The following is an 18,145-nucleotide window of genomic DNA, read 5'->3' as shown; positions in this document are numbered from 1 at the left end:
TGTTACAAATGTTCGGAATTGGTTATTATTAGCAAAGACTGTAAGGTTTTTCACGTATTGGTAGAGGGGATTTCTGTAATAAATTGATAAATATTATGATAAATTGCTTCAAATATTATATACTTTAAGCATATTTGTTGATGGGAAATTTATTTGTATAAAAAATAACATTAATTGAAATCGAAGGCATTTTATTTTTGAAACAAGTGTGTCAAATAACAAAAAAAAATGTCTTTAAATTTGTTTTTTGATGTTTTGCATTTTAAATTTCATCGACCTGGCAAATGAAACGATTTGTTCGTTTATCACAAGGGCTCACATGCATGAAGCCTGATCTCAATAAAACACAGTGAAGTGATTCGTCTTCGTACTTCGGTTCCGTCGGTGTCCATTTTGTAAAAGGATTGATCTTGTTAGACTCCAAAGAGCTAAATTGACCCCTTTCTGTTGGCTCGTATATGCCTAGCCAGTAGAAAGTTTTGGCTTTAAGCCTAGCACTAATTTCATCAAGTTGTGCTTGGTTGTTAATGGATGCCAGTTGTCCTCCCATCTTGCGACAGGTTTGACTAGCAGATTTCCATGTTTGCAGCTCAGTTTCTTCTATATACAAGTATCTCGAGCCGATACGCACAATTCCGGGAGGTAGGGTTTTTTTATCTATTTTGGATACCATTTCCTTTACAAGTGCTAATTCATTTAGCAGCTTACTTTCTAAAGGCGTTCCTCGCAGCATTCCATCGCTATCCATTGGGTCGATTCCGTGCAAAGACCTATCCAGGCTATCCACCTTGACAAGCATTTCTTTTATGTGTCTTTCTAGCTGCCCCATGCGAACAAACAGAGGCGTTAATGCCGATACACAAAAAGCGCTGCATTGTTGAGGCGCATTGCTAAGGATACAAACAGATCCTGGATCCTGGGAAGAATGAACAGAGTATCCAAAAAGATTCAGTAGGATTACTGATAGAAAAATATAGTGGCTGAGCTTAAACATTATGTGAGTCTTGACGATTTAAACATCCAACAAAGGCAAAAGTCGGATGTGTACTAAATGTGGATTTTGAGCTGGCTTCGTACGGAATTCCGGAGCAGTCCAAAACTCTGCGCAGCAAGACCATATCTGGTACCAGCCTCTGACTGCTCTGATAAGGAATATATTCAAAAACAGGGAAGAACGCTATAGTCGAGTACCTCGACTATCAGATACCCGGTACTTAGCTAAAGGGACCAAAGGGAAATGGAGATATTCAATCAGCAAAAGCGAGATTGAAATGCGCCACCTACCGGCGGTAGACAGGTTTAAGCGTTGTGGGCGTTAGAGTGGGCGTGGCATATATGCGTTACAAACTTGCGCTGCCTTCAAGGCTACGGAATATAAATCTGAGATCCCAAACGTGGCAAACTTTTTTGGGTCAATCGATAGGTATTGAAGAGAACAATACATTCCAGTTAAAATTTTTATTGAAGCATCAAAACTGTAGGAGCCACAGTTTTGGGCGGTTTGTGGGCGTTAGAGTGGGCCTGGCACTCTGCTGAAACAAACTTGCGCTGCGCAGGAATCTCAGGAATCTGCATGCCTAATCTCAGTATTGTAGCTCTTATAGTTTCCGAGATCTCAGCGTTCATACGGACAGACGGACATGGCTAGTTGACTTGGCTAGTGAACCTGATCAAGAATATATACACTTTATGGGGTCGGAAACGCTTCCTTCTGCCTGTTACATACTTTCCCACGAATCTAGTATACCCTTTTACTCTACCAGTAACGGGTATAAATAGAGGAAGCTGAGGAACATTGCACAAACTTTCTTTAATCAATAAATAAATTCCCAGAATTAAATGTAACCAAAAATACAATAGGCACATAATTCAGTACTCGATGATAGGGCTTAACAAAGTCGTAAGGTTTATCATCGACTTTTTATATCTACGTGCCGTTTTTAGGAACTACTTTTGAGAGACGCCACCGCAGGCGTTGTTGGGAACTACAAGATCTTAAATGATATCTACTAGGGCGCCGTTTCCAGTAGTGGTAAGAGTTGGAACTAAATACATTAGCGACACCTGGACGGTAAGATACAATAAGATTTTAACGTACTTTGATAAATAAAATTCATTTGAATGCGATCTGTGTATATATTTCAATCATACATTCTTTTTAATTAGTTGTTTTCGTTCTTCAGTGCAAAATGTAGGTAAGGTACTTAATATATCGTTGTAAAATTTCTTCTGAAGACTAACGCAAGGTCATCATGTTGACAAACTCCTCAAAATTGATGTGATTGTCCTGATCGAGGTCGTACTCGCGAATCATGTCCTCCAGCTCGTCCTCACCGACTTTTTCGCCCAGTGCCATGAAGACGGCCCTCAACTCGGTAGCAGAGATATATCCATTGTTCTCCTTATCAAAAACGCGGAAGGAATCGCGCAGTTCGTCTTCCTTACTTGTGTCGCGCATCTTGCGAAGAATCACGTTGCAAAACTCCACAGCCGCGATGGATCCGTTTCCATCCGAATCCACTTCATTTATCATCGACTGCACCTCGGATTCGTTGGGCTGGCGACCCAGTGCACGGATGACCACACCCAGCTCCTTGGAGGTAATGGCTCCCTCGTTCTCCTTGTCCAAGATCCTGAAGGTATCTCTGAGCAGATCCTGTTCCTCCCTCGACAATTCATCCATTTCGTCCGGTTGATATTATTGAAGTAATATGTATATTGTTTCAAACTATTTTACTCGAATGATGTCTTTATACACACTTGTGTGTTAGTTGAAATTGAGTTACTTAAAGGGAGTCCTAGGATTGAAAGGTATTATCATCGGCATCCAAAACAGTTTTCGGGTGTTCCGCTTATCGGCACTCCTGTAAAGACGACGGATAATAACCAATACCCAATTCCCAATCAACCCTAAAACTTCATATCTTGGTAAAAGCAAAGACTAAAGAATCTATACTATCTTTGGTAAATATAATACTCTTACTTACTCCCGCTTTTCCTTAAAAATTTGTTGGAACTATACCTCAGTGTTATTATAAATATGTATAAGCCCCCTCAAAGTTTTTTGGGTAATATCCGAGCATTCCCACGCACAGTTTGGCAAGCAAATCACGTGCTTTCCTGGACCTCAGATGATATCATCTGGCGGAGAAACTCTGCGGCTTTACGCGAATTATTTTATAGTTAAACCAGAAATTGATGTCATCAGTGGGGGACAAATAATATGGGCTCCCATTCCGCCCGTTGAGAAAATTCCAGGAAGCCAACAGGCAACTCCAACTGGCGGTGATGACAATTTGCGTGGCATTTTAATTGAACTTTCTACGTGTTTGAGTGGTGTACTTTGATTCGAGCCCCATCCAGCGATTTTTCGTCGATTCGAGTCAATGTTAAAGGCGTTGCCACAAACCGCAAACTGTCGTGTCTAGGAGGTCGGGGAGGGGCCTCGAAACGTGCCTGAAGTATTATTACCGCCGTCTGTGATTGATGGCCTCATGCGAGTGAGTCAGTGGATTTTTATAACTCTACGCAGATCCCTTCCCTTCAATCAAGTGGCAAAAAATCTGGACATCGATCTCTCTAATATTAGCTCATTTTATTTCAAACTTACTACCCAAAAGTGTTTTGAGGAGAAACCTTGGCATTTTTAGGAGCTCTTAAAACCTTTTTAAGTCGATAACCATAAATATAGATATATTTCTTAGTCACATAAATAGAAGAAAAATATATTTTCAATTCAGAAAATTATTTTCTTGAACCAATTACCAAAAATATATGTTATCCCTCCCAAAAAAACACAACAAGACTTTCAATATTAATGCAAACTTTATTTGAAATAAACTAACTCGCTATGGTTTGAATAAAATCATTTAAAATTGAAGGAAGACCATTGAATTCTAGTGGGCTGCTTACAAGAACTACTATAAAACTTGTAGAAACTAGGCCTAATTACATAAGGTTCAACTGGAATGTTGCTTGTAGTTTGATTGCGCTTATGCTCTGTTTTACACTAACTTTTACTTTCAACCATTTTTTTCCCTACAGCAAAACCGATTTACGATTTTGTTTACTCATTAAGATTAGCTTACCGGATAAGGAATCATAAATAAAAAATTGGAATTCACTCAGAAAGCAACACTTAGTGTTGGGGCGGCCACACATAAAAAAACTAATCGATAGACTCTCGTACTAAAGGCTTAAACACCTAAATGGGCAGATTTACGCTAAGTTCCTAACACATAAGGGCTCTATAAAATGCAACAACAGAGTTTCTTTTCGCTTACAAGTATCGCTTAGGGGTGTAACTGTTTTAATTACTTAGTTTAGGTTTATTGCCTTGCCTAGACATTGTACTAAAATGTATTAAAACGTAGCTCTAAATTAATTTTAATGTACTTTTAGGTCCAAGTAGGGGATTTCCTATCGTTTGGCCATTGGAAACAATTGTTTTTGTCATTGATTGAATTGGCGAAGACGGAATTGATGTTTTAGATTTTCGACAAATTATGCAAGATCAAAGATTCAGAACTAGATCTATACAATGAATGGTTATTTATTATCTCTGGTGTTTTGAAATCTCTTTTAAATTAACCTAACAGTATGCATTACAATCTTTAAGAAACCCTATCAAGTGATTTCAAGTACCTCAATTTCGCTTTCACCAACTATTATAGCAATTGTTATTATGTATATTGTTTTTAACGTCTCATTATATCCTCAATGCTGAATCCAGTTCTTCTGGGTGGTGCAGGTGGTGGTGCTATAGGTGGTGCTGCCACAGGTGGTCCCTTTTCGGTGGTGGCTCCACTAGTTTCTGTGCTCGGTGGCTTTCCCAAAAGTTGCCTCGGTGGATGTCGCGACATATTCAGAGCGTAAATACTGGGATTATCCACGAAGGTCCTTGGGCCCAAGCCAGGATGGTGGTGCGGATCCATCAAGTCCAGGGTCGGTGCCGGCAGAATCCTCTTCCTCATCGGGATCGAACCCAGAAAGCTGGGCATAGCTTCGTGCGGTGAGTGCAAAGGTTGATTGGGCGGCTTGCCCGATTCCGGTTGGGTTATTATGGTGGGTGGTGTGTGCGGCGGCGGTGGTGCACCCTTCGATAGGTTCAGGCTCTTGTGGTGCAAGTCGCGTCGGACGTGGAGTATGGGTAAGTAGGGATCTCCGTTGGGTGGGAGCAATGCGATGGAGTGTCCCTGGTGTGGGTGGGTCGGCGGTGGGGGTGGTGGAGCCCCCGGTGGTGGTGCTGCTGCTGCCGGATATCTCACAAAGGAAGGTGGAACCGGTAGGCTGGTAATTCCGGAGTTCCCAGGATCTTCCAGATGCTTCTCGCCATGTGGCCGCATTGTGTAGGTTTCGCCACCCTCATGATGACAGTGGGTCACTCCCTGACGCTCCGGCTTGGTCACCAAACCCACTGAAGGGCATGGCAGAGTGGAGGATGCAGCTTTACTCGCCTGGAAGCGAGCCACCAGAGCCACCTCCGCCTGCTCCTCGTCCTCGGGATCAAAGTCCTCCTCCTCCTCCCGGGCCAAATGATGAACTCTGGGCAGATCCTGCAGCTCCTCCTCCTCGTCGAAGTCATCGAACTCCTCTTCACTCTCCTCCTGATCAATGGCCGCCTTGCGCTTAAGTCTCATTCTTTCGGACTCGGATTTCTCGCCAGGACCAGCCGAATCGCCTAGATTGTGAACCGGCGACTGGCGGGGCGAGTCCACCTCCAGCAGGGAGTCCTCCTCGTCGCCACTCAGATTCCTGGCCTCATCCTCCTCGCCCACATCCACATAGTCCCCGGAATTGACCTCGCCCACTGCATGGGTCAGGGCATGACGTCGCAGGTCGCAGTTCCGGCGGAAGACCTTGCCGCACGAGGAGCACTCATAGGGTTTATGATCCGTGTGGGTGAGCAGATGGGTTTTCAGGTTGGAGCGCTGATTGAACGAACGACTGCAGACGGGGCACTTGTGTGGCGATTCCTCCATGTGCAGGATCTTGTGGACAGCCAAGGTCCTCGACTGGCAGAAGCCCTTGCCGCATTCTGTGCATTTGAAGGGTTTCTCCTTGGAGTGGATATACCTGGAAAAATTTGAGGGGAAAGAGGTGAAACAATTAGATATTATTGTTACTGCGTGGGCGTTTTCTGGTAGCTGCAAGTGGTAGCTAACCAGGTTGACAGTTATCTCTGCTCAAGTGCAACCTTAACTCGAACCCCGCAAAATCGATAAAGCTCGCTGATAATCAGCCTTTGAATACCCTAACTGGGGTTATGATAGGTCAAAGGAGGGCTTAAAAGTTGAGAAATTATGTCAAGAGGCTAAGTAATCCGCATGTATTATATTTAAAATGTTGGCAAGCTGACTCCTCTGCTTTAAGATACGGATTAAATTGTATCTCTGCCCACAAGAACAGTATGCAAAAGCTGTGTCTTGAATATCTCCTCCTCCATAAATATCTTCAAATATTTTCTTGTCGAAAACCTTTTAGAAACATTTATAAGGTACCCAAAACATCCTTATAACTGATAGGGTATTTAACTTTCGTGTCTGCGATCGCCTTGCATTAATTTTTTATGTTTATGGCGGCCATCTTGGCAATGGCGTCCACTTGTTGTTGGCTAGCAGCAGCCTCAGTTAAAAGTTAAAGTCCCCATCACCGACGGAGCCTCAGATTCAGCATCGCATCGGAGGCAGCAGCTGCTGGTGAAAAAAAATATAAACCCAAAACAGGTTCTGTCTCTGGCTCTGGGGCCCCGAGATTCTTCTCCCATGCTCTGCGCGTTTCTGGTCAAAAAAAGGAAAAAATACAAAAAAATAAAGAAGAATTAGCCCCGCGGCAAAGCAAACAAACGACAAATGGACCGATACCGAACGATCAAAAGACAGAACGCTCGGACAGGCCGACACATTGAAGTCGGGATGCTGGATGCTGGATGCTGGATGGCATGGTGGATGGTGGAGACCTGCTGCCTGGCATCGGCATCGGGATATATAGCGATACACAGCCCCCAACCCCTCGGCCTTTCCTCGGTTTTAATGCTGGTGGAGGAGCCCCAAAGGAAAACCAACAGAGTTAATTAACTTTGTGTTGTACTCTTCGACCAAGATGGAGTTTTACTGGCAGTCGGAGGAGCTCTGATTTCGGTTTCTTTTTATAGGTTTTATAGGGGGAAAATTCTTCTGCGTTGGGTAGGAAAATTCCTCGCTGGGACTGGACATTTCCTGGAAAACTACGTTGGTTTTATGTGTTAGCGATAACCAGATAATTTTTAATCTACAATAGGACCTAACCATTTGTTAGTCTTTTCTTATTGCTTTACATGAAGAGTAAAAATATTAAAAGTAAATTTGAAATACATTTCCCTAATTCTTTAAAATATTGAGCTGTGAAAATAGTAGTTTCAAAAGGAGTTTTTAAAACGGGCGGTTTTCTTGAGGACTTTCCAATCTATACTGTTACTACTACAACTACTTCTTTCTTTTACTTTAATAAGCTGTCCCTTTTAGCTAATAATTTGCAAATTTAAAAGTTTATTCTTAAGCTTCATAAAAAACATTTAAATAATGATATTCTAGTAACGAAATGATCTTAAGGGTATTTCTGAATTCCCCTACCAATCGCACTCTGAATATCCAACATATCTGCCGGCCTGAATAGCAATTACCAGAGCAGATACTCCCCTTTTTTACCCCAACCCCTGTCCAAATCCCAACTCACCTGTGATCCCTGAGGTGATCCTGTCGCCGGAACGCCTTGCCGCAGATATCACAGGAATAGGGCCGCTCGTCCGTGTGTGTCCTTTCGTGGATGAGCAGATTGTACGACTTGGTGAACTGTCGATTGCAGAACTTGCAGATGAACTGCTTCTTGGGCCGGGAGGCGCGACCAGGAGCTCTCAGCAGACGTCTATCGAGTCCTGCATGCATTCCAGGACCCAGACCAGGTGGGAAGAGAGCTGCGGCGGCGGCGGCTCCTGGGGGAAAGGGAAAGCTCCCGGCTCCCGTTGGCGAAGGACCGGGTCCGGTGAGATATGGCGGAGGTGGGACGCCGGCCGGTCCGTATAGCACTCCTGGGGGTGGCACCCCTGGACCTCCAGGTCCTCCAGGACCTCTGCCCAACATGGCCGCTGCCGCCGCGGCTTCTCTGAGGGCCAGTTCCTTACGCTTGTCCGCCATCATGGCAATGATCTCGTAGTTGGAATTACTGCCGGGACGAACCTTTCCGGTGGGCAGGACCGGCACAAAGGCGGAGATCTCGCGGTGGTGCGACGGTGGTGCCGGCGGCGGAGGTCCATGGAGTCCCGCCAGATGCTGCTGATAGGCCAGCTGTGTTTCATACGCCGAGATCCGGCTGGCCGAAGAGTTACGCGAATCGCCGTTGCCATTTTGGGAGCCGCCATCCGATCCTCCGGATCCGTTCCGATCCACCGCACCGCCCACCGCCGCCGCTGCCGCCGCCATCGAGGTCATGAACTGATCCATCCGGGAAGGTCGCAGCATGGGTATCGCTCCACCGCCTCCTCCTCCGCCGGAGATCTCGCTGGATGAGCTTTCCGTGGGCATTATATTGGAGGGGCTCTTCACATTCCGTTGGAACTGCCGGAGATAGGGATAGAACGAAAAAAAAACCAAATATAAAATAAGGGTGGTGGTAAATAACAATTAGTAGACGATTGTGCTGGGTTAATTGGGCTCTCGTTTTGGGGGCTTATCTTAATTGCGAGCCAAGTGCCATAAACAGTTATTTCCACGTAGTATTTTTATAGCTCTTAGGGTAGTACGCGGTATGATAGTCACGTGGGCTCACTGGGTTTTATAGAGATATTTTTGGGGGCTGAAATTCTAAGGATTCATGCCATGAATGACAGCTTTTGCCCGTGGTCTGAAGTAACTCAGGTTCTGGTTGAGATATCATTTGAGTTGAAACTTAAATTAAGTTTATAATAATTCTGAATCATTAGATTTTTTTTTACCATAACAATTTATAGAAGTAAAGTAAATGTTTTCCTTATCTCAGTCTGTTGTAACTCACTTTTAAAGCACCCCAAATTGTTTAAATTTGTTTTTAGCACTTCTTATCAGGGAATAAAAAAGCTTAAATAATAAACTTGCCAAAAGCCCGAGAGTACGAATAATCACATCTCTTGAAAGCTGTATATACAGAATTTATCCACGTGAACGTGCTTTATTGGATCACAAAATAAAAACAAAATAATGCTCCTTATGCTCCTAAGAACCTTATGGTATCAGCAAATATTTTCACAGGGTAACTAAAAAGTTTATCACATTATGGCCCCAGACTATTGTTGTTTTTGTGTTTTTTCCATATGAACTTTATTATTAATATTGTTGTTGCTGGTTTATTATTATCAGCGGACTGCCGACGACGACGAGTGAAACTAAACTGAAAACGAGTCGCAGTTTGGCACCGCGATCGGGTGCTTCCAGTGCGCAGGTTAGATAAGGTTGTGCGTCTAAAAAACCTGCCTCCGAACCTTTTCAGTCTCTGAGTAAGCAGCACAGTAGTAGCGATATAAACACATACTCTCTCGCCCAGCCAGATATATATATGTGTATATATATGGTATATCGCCAGATACCCTGGCACTCGCAGATACAGATACAAAGATACAGATACAAATACAGATGCAGATACAGGGGCAGGCAGCCAAGTTGCCGTCGGTTTTGGTAAATGACTCGAACCGAACTCGACCGACTGCTTACTGGATTTACGCAACAGGAGCCTCGACTTCTGAGTGCCTCGGAAAAAGGGGCAGGGGTTTGGGTTCCGAAACGTGATCATCACGATAATAACAAAATAATGCAGATAATAATGATCACAATGATGGCGGGGCCATAAAATTTGTGGCCCCATCCTGCAAACGCTTCTTGCTGCCATCTTAAAGCTTTGCACAGGAAAAAATGGCGTGGTGGACCTTAATTGTCCTAGTTTGTATGGAAGAGTTGTTAGGATAATAATATAATAATATTATATGTTTTCCTATTTAATAAATGGGATAAGCTATAAGCCTGTAAAATATAGTATTCTGCAGGGAATTTACAAAATAAATTTAATTATACTATTTTTTTTGGTTTCAACAGTGTAACCTAATTTTTGGTCGGTGTACTCTCCTCATTTAAATTTATAACCAGTTGCGCACAGACGAAAAAGCATAAAAAATAACCCTGCTGTCGGTGCAATGACAGTTTTGCTTATCATTTGCTAGAATCGTTCTCGCTGTCTCGCTTGATTTTACTGCAAAATGCTGCAACGTCATCAAGATCAACATTAACATTCAGCCAACATCAAGCAAAGTGATCGTCATAGTTGGGTAAAAAATAAAGCTTGGCCAAGAGTTTGTGGCAGTTGAAGAGGCGCCCATTGTTGGAGGTACCGTTCTTTTTTTTTGGATGTCTAGCTCAGGGGGTCTTATCTATGGAAATAATTTTGGCATTGTCTGGCTGGAGAGTGCGCTGTCAGATTAGCTCTATAAAGTAGCTGAAATCATGACTTGATCATGGGTGTATCATTGTGATGGTCTTTGGGGGAATGACTCTGCGGAGCATACGCAGTTCAAGTGGAAGAAACATAAGTAATTCAAATGTATGTTAGGTGTGGGTAGGACTTATCTTATTTGATTACAGTAAAAATTATAATAACTATCTCGAAAGGTGTACCGAATCATTTATATGGTAAATGATTAAAAAGGTCTAGTCCTTACCATACCCAATCGCACTTTTCTTTTTCTTCTTTGATATCAGAAGCACATGCCAAAGTAATCCCCACTTTTATTAGATAGTAATTGGATAATACCTCTACTCCCAATCCATTTTATGGTAGCAAACACACAGTATTTCTAATCTAACCCATGCGAGTTCTCTGCCCTCGCCGATAATCTGTCGCATTCTATCTATATTGGATTCAATAAAGCACTTATCTGATCTTTTTATGACACACTCGGCTCTAGTAAATCCCCAAACATAGGCGGACCCTTTGCTTTAGATGAGCGATCGCCCAGTAATATCTCATTCGATTACGATCCCGATAATCCCCCACCAGTTTCGGCTCACGTATTTCTGGTAGCCTCGATAGAAATAAAGTGTAACCCGTTTTGGGTTTTCATATATTTTTTCCCCGATCTCGGTACTTTTTCTAGGGTTTGTTTCCTCACTTTTGCATTTACGACCGCTCGGACGGCGCGACGTACCCACGTTTCTCCCCACACCACACCCTGTGCACATACAATGTACATTTCAGCGTTCATTATCTTTTTTGAAACATCGGCACTTTTGAAAACGTAAAGCCAAATAAGAAAAACAAATAAAATTCATGTAAATAATGGACATCATCAGCAAAAGCGACGGCACGTAGACTGCCGTAGAAATATTGAGAGAGAGTTGTGCGCACAGATACATTTACCGATGCGGAGATACAAAGATACTCGTACCCAAAGATCCACAGATACAAATACACCGAGACGTTTGCGCAAACGGTTGCCCAGCAAATGAAGCCAAAGGCTTAAAGTTGGGTGCACTGTAAAAAATTAATACGGTTTGCCAATAAAAAGTACCTTAGAATTTTCGAACGAAAAAATATGTAACAATTTCCATCGATTGTTCCTCGGTCTTAAAAATTTTAAGCGTAAATAATTCTCGATGAAACTTGGGGATCTATACTCAAAGTATATCGATATTAACGATATGATAACTCGATAGATCTATTTATTAAGCTCCTTATAATAAGAGCAGAGCTATATTTTTAAACAAATCAAAAAATATTATATCAATTACAATTAAACCATTTCTTTCTCTGTACCGCACATATAATAAAAAGAGCCAGAAGACCAACTACTGCTGGGAGGAAAATAAAAGATATCGAGGAGCAATTTGGCTGCCACTTTTTTCCCTCCTCTTCTTCTTGGGCCGTCTTGCCTCTTCTGCTGGATTTTCTGGGTCCGGGATCGGTTCGTTTGCTGGGTTTTTGTGTGTAAACATCTGAGGCCAGCAGAAACCCAGGGCCCAGCAGAGTGAAAAGGTTTCAGTTGATAAAAAAAAACAAAAATATACAAACACACAGACACACACTGGGCAAACGGATTTAGTGTTTGTATAGAAAACGCAGAGAGTTGAGGAGGCGAGTTTGTCCCTCCGATGATGGCCTACGATGGTTGGAAATGTCCATGCGTCTTACTGCCCAGTACTTAGTGTTAAAAGGGGTATATCAGGTTACTCGCAGCGAGAAAAACCATCCATCAAAATCTAAACGACTTGTAATAACTGTGTAGAACTGAGATGGAAGGAAGTAGATAGATGGAGCGGCACTACAGGTCTAATCAGAAGTCCATGGAATAAATAAATAATATGTCTATTAATCAGATCAAACCATCTCATACAAACAGAACAGAGGTACTAGCGAGTTAATCATAGGTTAAACCATTAATAACCCACTGCTTAACATATTTATTTCATTAATTACAGGTTAAATGTATGTCCACTGAATATTACGAAATAAAAGTACATGATATTAGTATTTTTTTAAAATACAGTAGGGCTTTTATTTAAAAGCAAATAAATAGGGAAGAAACCTGGGTATCCTAGGGTATTCCTGTAGCTTATCAGTAAACCTTCACATCTGACCATATCTTCGGGGCCGAGTGCTTACCGGGGTCCCCATATGCACTTCAGTTTGCTTACAAAACACCAGCCAACAACAACAAACAAGCCAGAAGATGATGACGATGGAAAGTGGAGTGGTGGGAGGAGTTCCTCGGAGGAGGAGAATGGGTATTACGGGTGAAGGAATGGAAAAAGGGTCGCCGAGATCTGCTTTGCAGTTCGGAATGCTCTTGGCCAGGCTGTTTTTAATCCCTTCGGGATACTTTTTACCTTTCCTCCGTGTGTAGATTTGTGTGTGTGAAGGCAGCTAATAATCAAGGCAACGAAGACGAGAGGGAAAAACGCCGCAGACTTATAATTATAGTCGAAGAGGAGACCCAAGAAAATAAAAAAAAGCGACCTGCACTTCACATGCGTTAATCTGAAAACCCTTTCGGGCCCAGGCAGCATCTGAGATTATAGTCAATATTAAAAATCTAGCATAATCATCGCCCATGGTGGAAAACAAGTTGGGTTGCTGTTTTTCTGCTTTTCGCTCCCGAGGTAGGCAGGCGATCTTCCTTCTTCGCTGCCTTGTCTATAATTTTCTTGATTAATATCCATGAGATTTACACATTTGGAGTGGTGGCCAGTACCCAGTTCCCCACTCCTCTACCCACCGTTTCTGTGTGTGCCGGCCATTAATTTAAAAGCTTTGCTAATTTCGCGGGGAAAATCGGAGAACGAACAACTGCTAATGAAGTTTTATGGGTTCGGGAATGCAGCTGCAGCAGGATTGATAATGTCGTTAGCATAAATTGAAAATGCTTTAAAGTTATGACCAAAGATTTGTTATTATTAAAGGGTGGAAGGCTCGAAAGTGTATCTTCGAGGGCTTATGTTTTAAGGAAAGAAGGTGGCTATAAATAACATATTTTAGTACAATATTAAAAGCTGGCAAAAAAGTATTACAGATATATTTTAAATTCAAATTGAATTACTATCTCTGGGACCCGGAACATTTTTTAAATTTATTCTTCCTTGAAACTGTTTTATTCTCGACTTAACTTTGACTCTTTCTAAAACTAATCCCCTTTGCAGTAATCCACTTTGTATGCTAAGCCGATCTCCTCATAAATTTCTTTGGCATATTGTGTTGCACCTTTCTTTTGAACTAAATCCATTCAAGAATTTCACCCCTGAATAGAGATCTTAAGATCTTTTGTTATTGGGATTGCTACTTTTTTCAGACAATCTTTTGTATGACTATTTCATTGGGACTATTCTTATTTATTAGAAGAGTTTATGCTAATAAGTCTAGGGGCCTTAAGACTATGATTTATTAATCTCCGTGCAATTGGATTATGATGAGTAATCTCTATAAATCATACCCGTGCTTAAAAATTAATTTTATCCTAATTTTAGTTATGCAAAATATTTGTCTCATCCCAATCGATTTTCTCACATCTTTAAGACCAACCCAAAGCATAAAATGTTAACTTTAGATCACCTTTCCGCTGTCTGATTTCGTTAATAGAATCAAATATTCATATTCCCCTAGACAACGTCTAATTTCCTCATCAAAATTGATGAGTCCCCGTTCCAGAACGACAATAAATGAACTGGTCTATCAGGTGAATTATAGACACGTGCCAAAACCAGGCGTGTCTTGTCTATATATCCATTCCCATTTTAAAACCGAACATGGCGAAACCCTAACGAGCCATTGTTCCGCCGCTTTATGGCCAACTAAAATTCATCAGCCATTTTGTCACGATTTTAATTAATTTCGATTTTCCTGCCAGAAGGCAATTAAACATTTTCCCCTGCTGCTGGTGCAACCGAAAAATAGTATAATAGTTGGTATCCGAAGATGGAGAGGAAAACCCACCCAAAGAGCTAAAATGCAATAAACTTTTATGGTACTACCATTCTTATGCTAAAAATCTTTTTCGATACAAAACCAAATAGCCCATAAAGCAAGACAATGAACCTCCAAAATAGATCTCCACTGGGGCGAAACAAAAGCCAATAACTTTATAGAACCGCAACCAAACCAAAAAAAAAAACACCCAGACTGTGAGAGCGCGGGAGGCGTTTTATAAAAAAGGTAAAAAACATTAAGAAAAAAGTAAAGCATTTAAAAGAAATCAAGAGATGTAGATGACGATGATGATGATGGTCTGAGGTTGAGGCTGAATCCGAATCCAAATCAGTATCCGAACCCAACAGAAGCTTGCGGCAATTGCGTTTCCTCTTTGGCCACACGTTCTGGACAATTAAAGCCCGACCGAGTCAAGCTCCGAATCGGAATCGAGCCAAGTTAAGACCGCGACCACGACCGAAAACCGAAAACTGAAAAACTGAAAACCGAAAAACCGGATTCAAAGCCCAGAAAGAGCGAAAAAGACGGCGAGAGCGACCAGTGGCCACTGGCACGGCTACAAGTGAACTGGTTTACAAAGAAAAGAAACAGAGGTGGAAAAAAACAAGGGGAAAATCCTGATTCTGATAGCGGGTTTTCTATACCCTATTGCAAAAAATGTATCAAGTCTTAGACTTCAAAAAAATTATAATTGAAAAGTTTTTGATAGGAACTTTCACAAGAAAAATCTTTAAGACAAAAAAGTTTCGATCAGCTTCTAAGTTGACTAAAATATCTCCATTGTGTTATAGAAAAATATATATCCAAGACATAGCCTAGTCTTTGACAGTAAATAATTCTAGGTTTGAAAGCACATAATATTTTCTAGTTAAGATAGGTAATGTACAATGTTATAAAATAGTATAATCATAGAACATTTGTAATATTTCTTCTAAGTATAAATGCTTAGCATTATTTCTCTGATTAGGAATCTTTAAGTACTAAAAAACAACCCGATATCATGATGATATACTTGCTCTGATTATGAATCCTTAAATATTAACCGATACATTTTAAAAAAGTCGAAAGAAATCATAATACCCCCATCGAGGGTACTTACAAGAGACCCCCAGAATTCCAAGCGAAGGTTTTTCGAGTCCGGCTCGAAGAGCCCAACTGGAGCTGAGCGCCACAGCAACAACAATGGGGCACGGTGGGAGGGGGTGGTGAAGAGGTGAGGGGGGTGGAAGGGGTTGGTGGTTCAGACTCCACTGCGGACTGTGCGGCACCACACTGAGTTCAGTGGCAATGACAGTGGCACATGCAGTTGTAGTGGAAGCCGCTTGTCGGTCGACAGTCCGCCAACCGCCAGCGTTGTCGCCCTCTCTTTCTCCTTTTATCGCCCCGTCTCTTTCACTTTGTGGAGCAGGTTTTGAGATATATCTCGGGTCTTTCTCTCTCTCTCTCTATCTGCGTACTCGTTATTTTTTTGTACTCGCTGCCTTTTTGGCCAACGCAAAAATACCAAAATAAAAAAATAAATAATTAGCTAGCCCTACGCCAAAAAAAAAATAAAAGTAAAAATAAGTGCTGTGGAATTTTTCTGTTCATCTTAGTGGGCAGGGCCTGTTCTTGGCGGAATCTTACCTGTGGGTTAAACAGAAGAAAGCCCCAGGCTCTTTGGGCTTTATCTTTGCGGCCTCAAGTATCCAAGTAGTTTTTCAACAAGTTTCTGCTTTTTGTTAGTTTGTAAGCATTGAAATGCCTGGCATTGTTTTTTGTTTTTAAAGTAGAAATTTAGATTTTTGGAGTGGCACTTGAACTGCGTTGTGTTTTTTTTCGCAGGTTGTTTATGGAAATTTTTTTTGGAAATTGTATATTTTGTTGATTAATTTCTGTGAATTAGAAAATAGAAATTTGATAAGGTTGTGTTGGATTTTGAAAGGGTCTTTTAGGGTTTTTTTTTTTTTATAATATATATGTTTCGAGCGTTATCCGATTGCTCAGCTAAAATGTATTTCAAAACACGCACACAGTGGGACAATTTTGAGATTTAAATCACGGCACGATCGCCCTGGGGGTGGGTCAGAGGGGGCGGCAGGGGGGCGGTTACGGGAGCAGCGGCAGCTTCAACGGCAGTCAGCTACCACAAACCACGTAGTTTTATTTTTCTTTTTTTCCAACTAAAAATCCACGTACAACTCGCGCACAAACACACAGTGTATATCGCGTATCTTACAGATACAAAAACCGAACGACACGAAAAAAACCCGAACCGAAACCCACAACCTCAGCGAACTGAAAAACCGAACGAGAACCGAGAGATACACGGCAGCTGAAATGTGTTTTTCTACATTTTGTTTGAAATAGGAGCTGAAGCCAGTGCAGCTACCAATTCGCTCCTCAAGTAGTCCCAAACTCTTCCCACACACAGAGTCAGTTGCAGTTGAAAAGCGCTTTTCTCGAGGCAACTGGCGATGCAACAAGTTCACTCACACACACTAGCACACTCAGAGCCCGCTCAATAAGATACATCGGCGAAAGATACAGATAGATATTCAGAGCGAGAGGCACTCACAATGCAGTTCACTTTTCCTATGGGTATTACCAACGATCCGCGCGCAGGTGCGTTAGCCACGATCAACACTCGAAGACTGAGCCACGAACCCAAGAACAGGGCCCGAATGGAGAAAGAGAGATACGAGACGGAGAGAATCGACTGAGGCTGAGATAGGGAGAAAGAGAGGGCGACATCCGACGAGTAGCGAGCGGGAGCCGGAAAACCAGCTTAGTGCACTCGGAGAAATTTTCTACATATTCCGAAGTTTTAAATATTTAACTTAGGTGAGGAGAGCTAGTAGTTAGTGATAACTTAGGATCTCATATATGTCTTACAACAAAATTACTTTCTGGGTGTTCCAAATATCTGAGTGTCTTACAAATATAAAGAAAATCCAAATACAACCTTTTAGTATTGCAAATATCTAAATATTCAGTTTAATGAATAGTATCTAATAATATCTAATAATATTCGAAATGGGTTGAGATATACTATATCATTAAAGTACGTATGGTACAATTCTCATTGATTACCCTGATCCCCTATTTCTTTTTATGTATTTAAGTTGTTCAATAAGAAAGTACCGAATTTCTTTCAGTGGAGGAGAGGAATTGAACCGAACTCAACCCAACCGACCGCCAGTCGCACGCTGCTAAATGGACAGGCGGACCTATAGACGGACTTATACAGAGACTGGCACTGGCGGAGCGTGGAACGTGCATTCGTACGACGAGTTATTGTCAGTTAGAGCGCTACCTGTTTACCGTCCGACTACCGACTACCACCGACTGCTTTTTTGGGCCCGGTCGAGAGGGTAGGGTAAAAATTGCCCGGGTGTTGCCAGATTGCCATTGCTTCTGCCAATGGATCGTTATGGTGGTTTCCCCTGCAGAAGGTGGAGGGTGTAACTCTGGTAGTCCCCTGTTTATGGTCATTCCTTTTTAGTGGGGGTGTATTTCTTCTTTGGTCTTTGTTGTGGTCTTATTTAGGGGAATGACTAATCGAAAAGCAGTTTTAGGGAGGCAAGATGATAAGGTTTCTTCGGAGAAAGGGTTGCTAAGCGGCGATTATATGGAAAGTTTGTGTGAAATAAAGTGCATTACTCATATTGCGTTATCTATTATGATATGG

The 18,145-nt window shown here is 42.0% G+C and overlaps 2 protein-coding genes across 6 annotated transcripts; both read right to left on the bottom strand.

Annotated features, from left to right (window-relative positions):
* Positions 1-2,131: 2,131 nt before the first annotated feature.
* Positions 2,132-2,780, bottom strand: LOC119547237 (calmodulin-2/4). Its single transcript, XM_037854016.1, has one exon. It carries the CDS (start codon positions 2,681-2,683, stop codon positions 2,237-2,239), a length of 447 nt encoding a protein of 148 aa, XP_037709944.1. The 5' UTR covers positions 2,684-2,780; the 3' UTR covers positions 2,132-2,236.
* Positions 2,781-3,806: 1,026 nt separating this feature from the next.
* LOC119547233 (protein bowel) lies at positions 3,807-17,100 on the bottom strand. 5 transcript variants are annotated; one of them, XM_037853999.1, is made up of 4 exons: positions 17,033-17,100; positions 16,102-16,349; positions 7,714-8,591; positions 3,807-6,075 (listed from the first exon to the last, which is right to left on the bottom strand). In XM_037853999.1, exons 3-4 carry the CDS (start codon positions 8,556-8,558, stop codon positions 4,698-4,700), a joined length of 2,223 nt encoding a protein of 740 aa, XP_037709927.1. In that variant the 5' UTR covers positions 8,559-8,591; positions 16,102-16,349; positions 17,033-17,100; the 3' UTR covers positions 3,807-4,697. The 5 variants fall into 5 exon arrangements, with proteins under 5 accessions (XP_037709927.1, XP_037709929.1, XP_037709928.1 ...); XM_037854001.1 differs by having other exon boundaries at positions 17,063-17,082; XM_037854000.1 differs by lacking the exon at positions 17,033-17,100 and having other exon boundaries at positions 16,102-16,439.
* Between the last annotated feature and the right edge of the window lie 1,045 nt (positions 17,101-18,145).

This window comes from Drosophila subpulchrella, chromosome 2L, assembly GCF_014743375.2.
Source record: "Drosophila subpulchrella strain 33 F10 #4 breed RU33 chromosome 2L, RU_Dsub_v1.1 Primary Assembly, whole genome shotgun sequence".
Lineage (NCBI taxonomy): Eukaryota > Metazoa > Arthropoda > Insecta > Diptera > Drosophilidae > Drosophila > Drosophila subpulchrella.
Note: the sequence above shows the minus strand (reverse complement) of the source record. Positions and strands in the feature narration are given on the sequence as shown.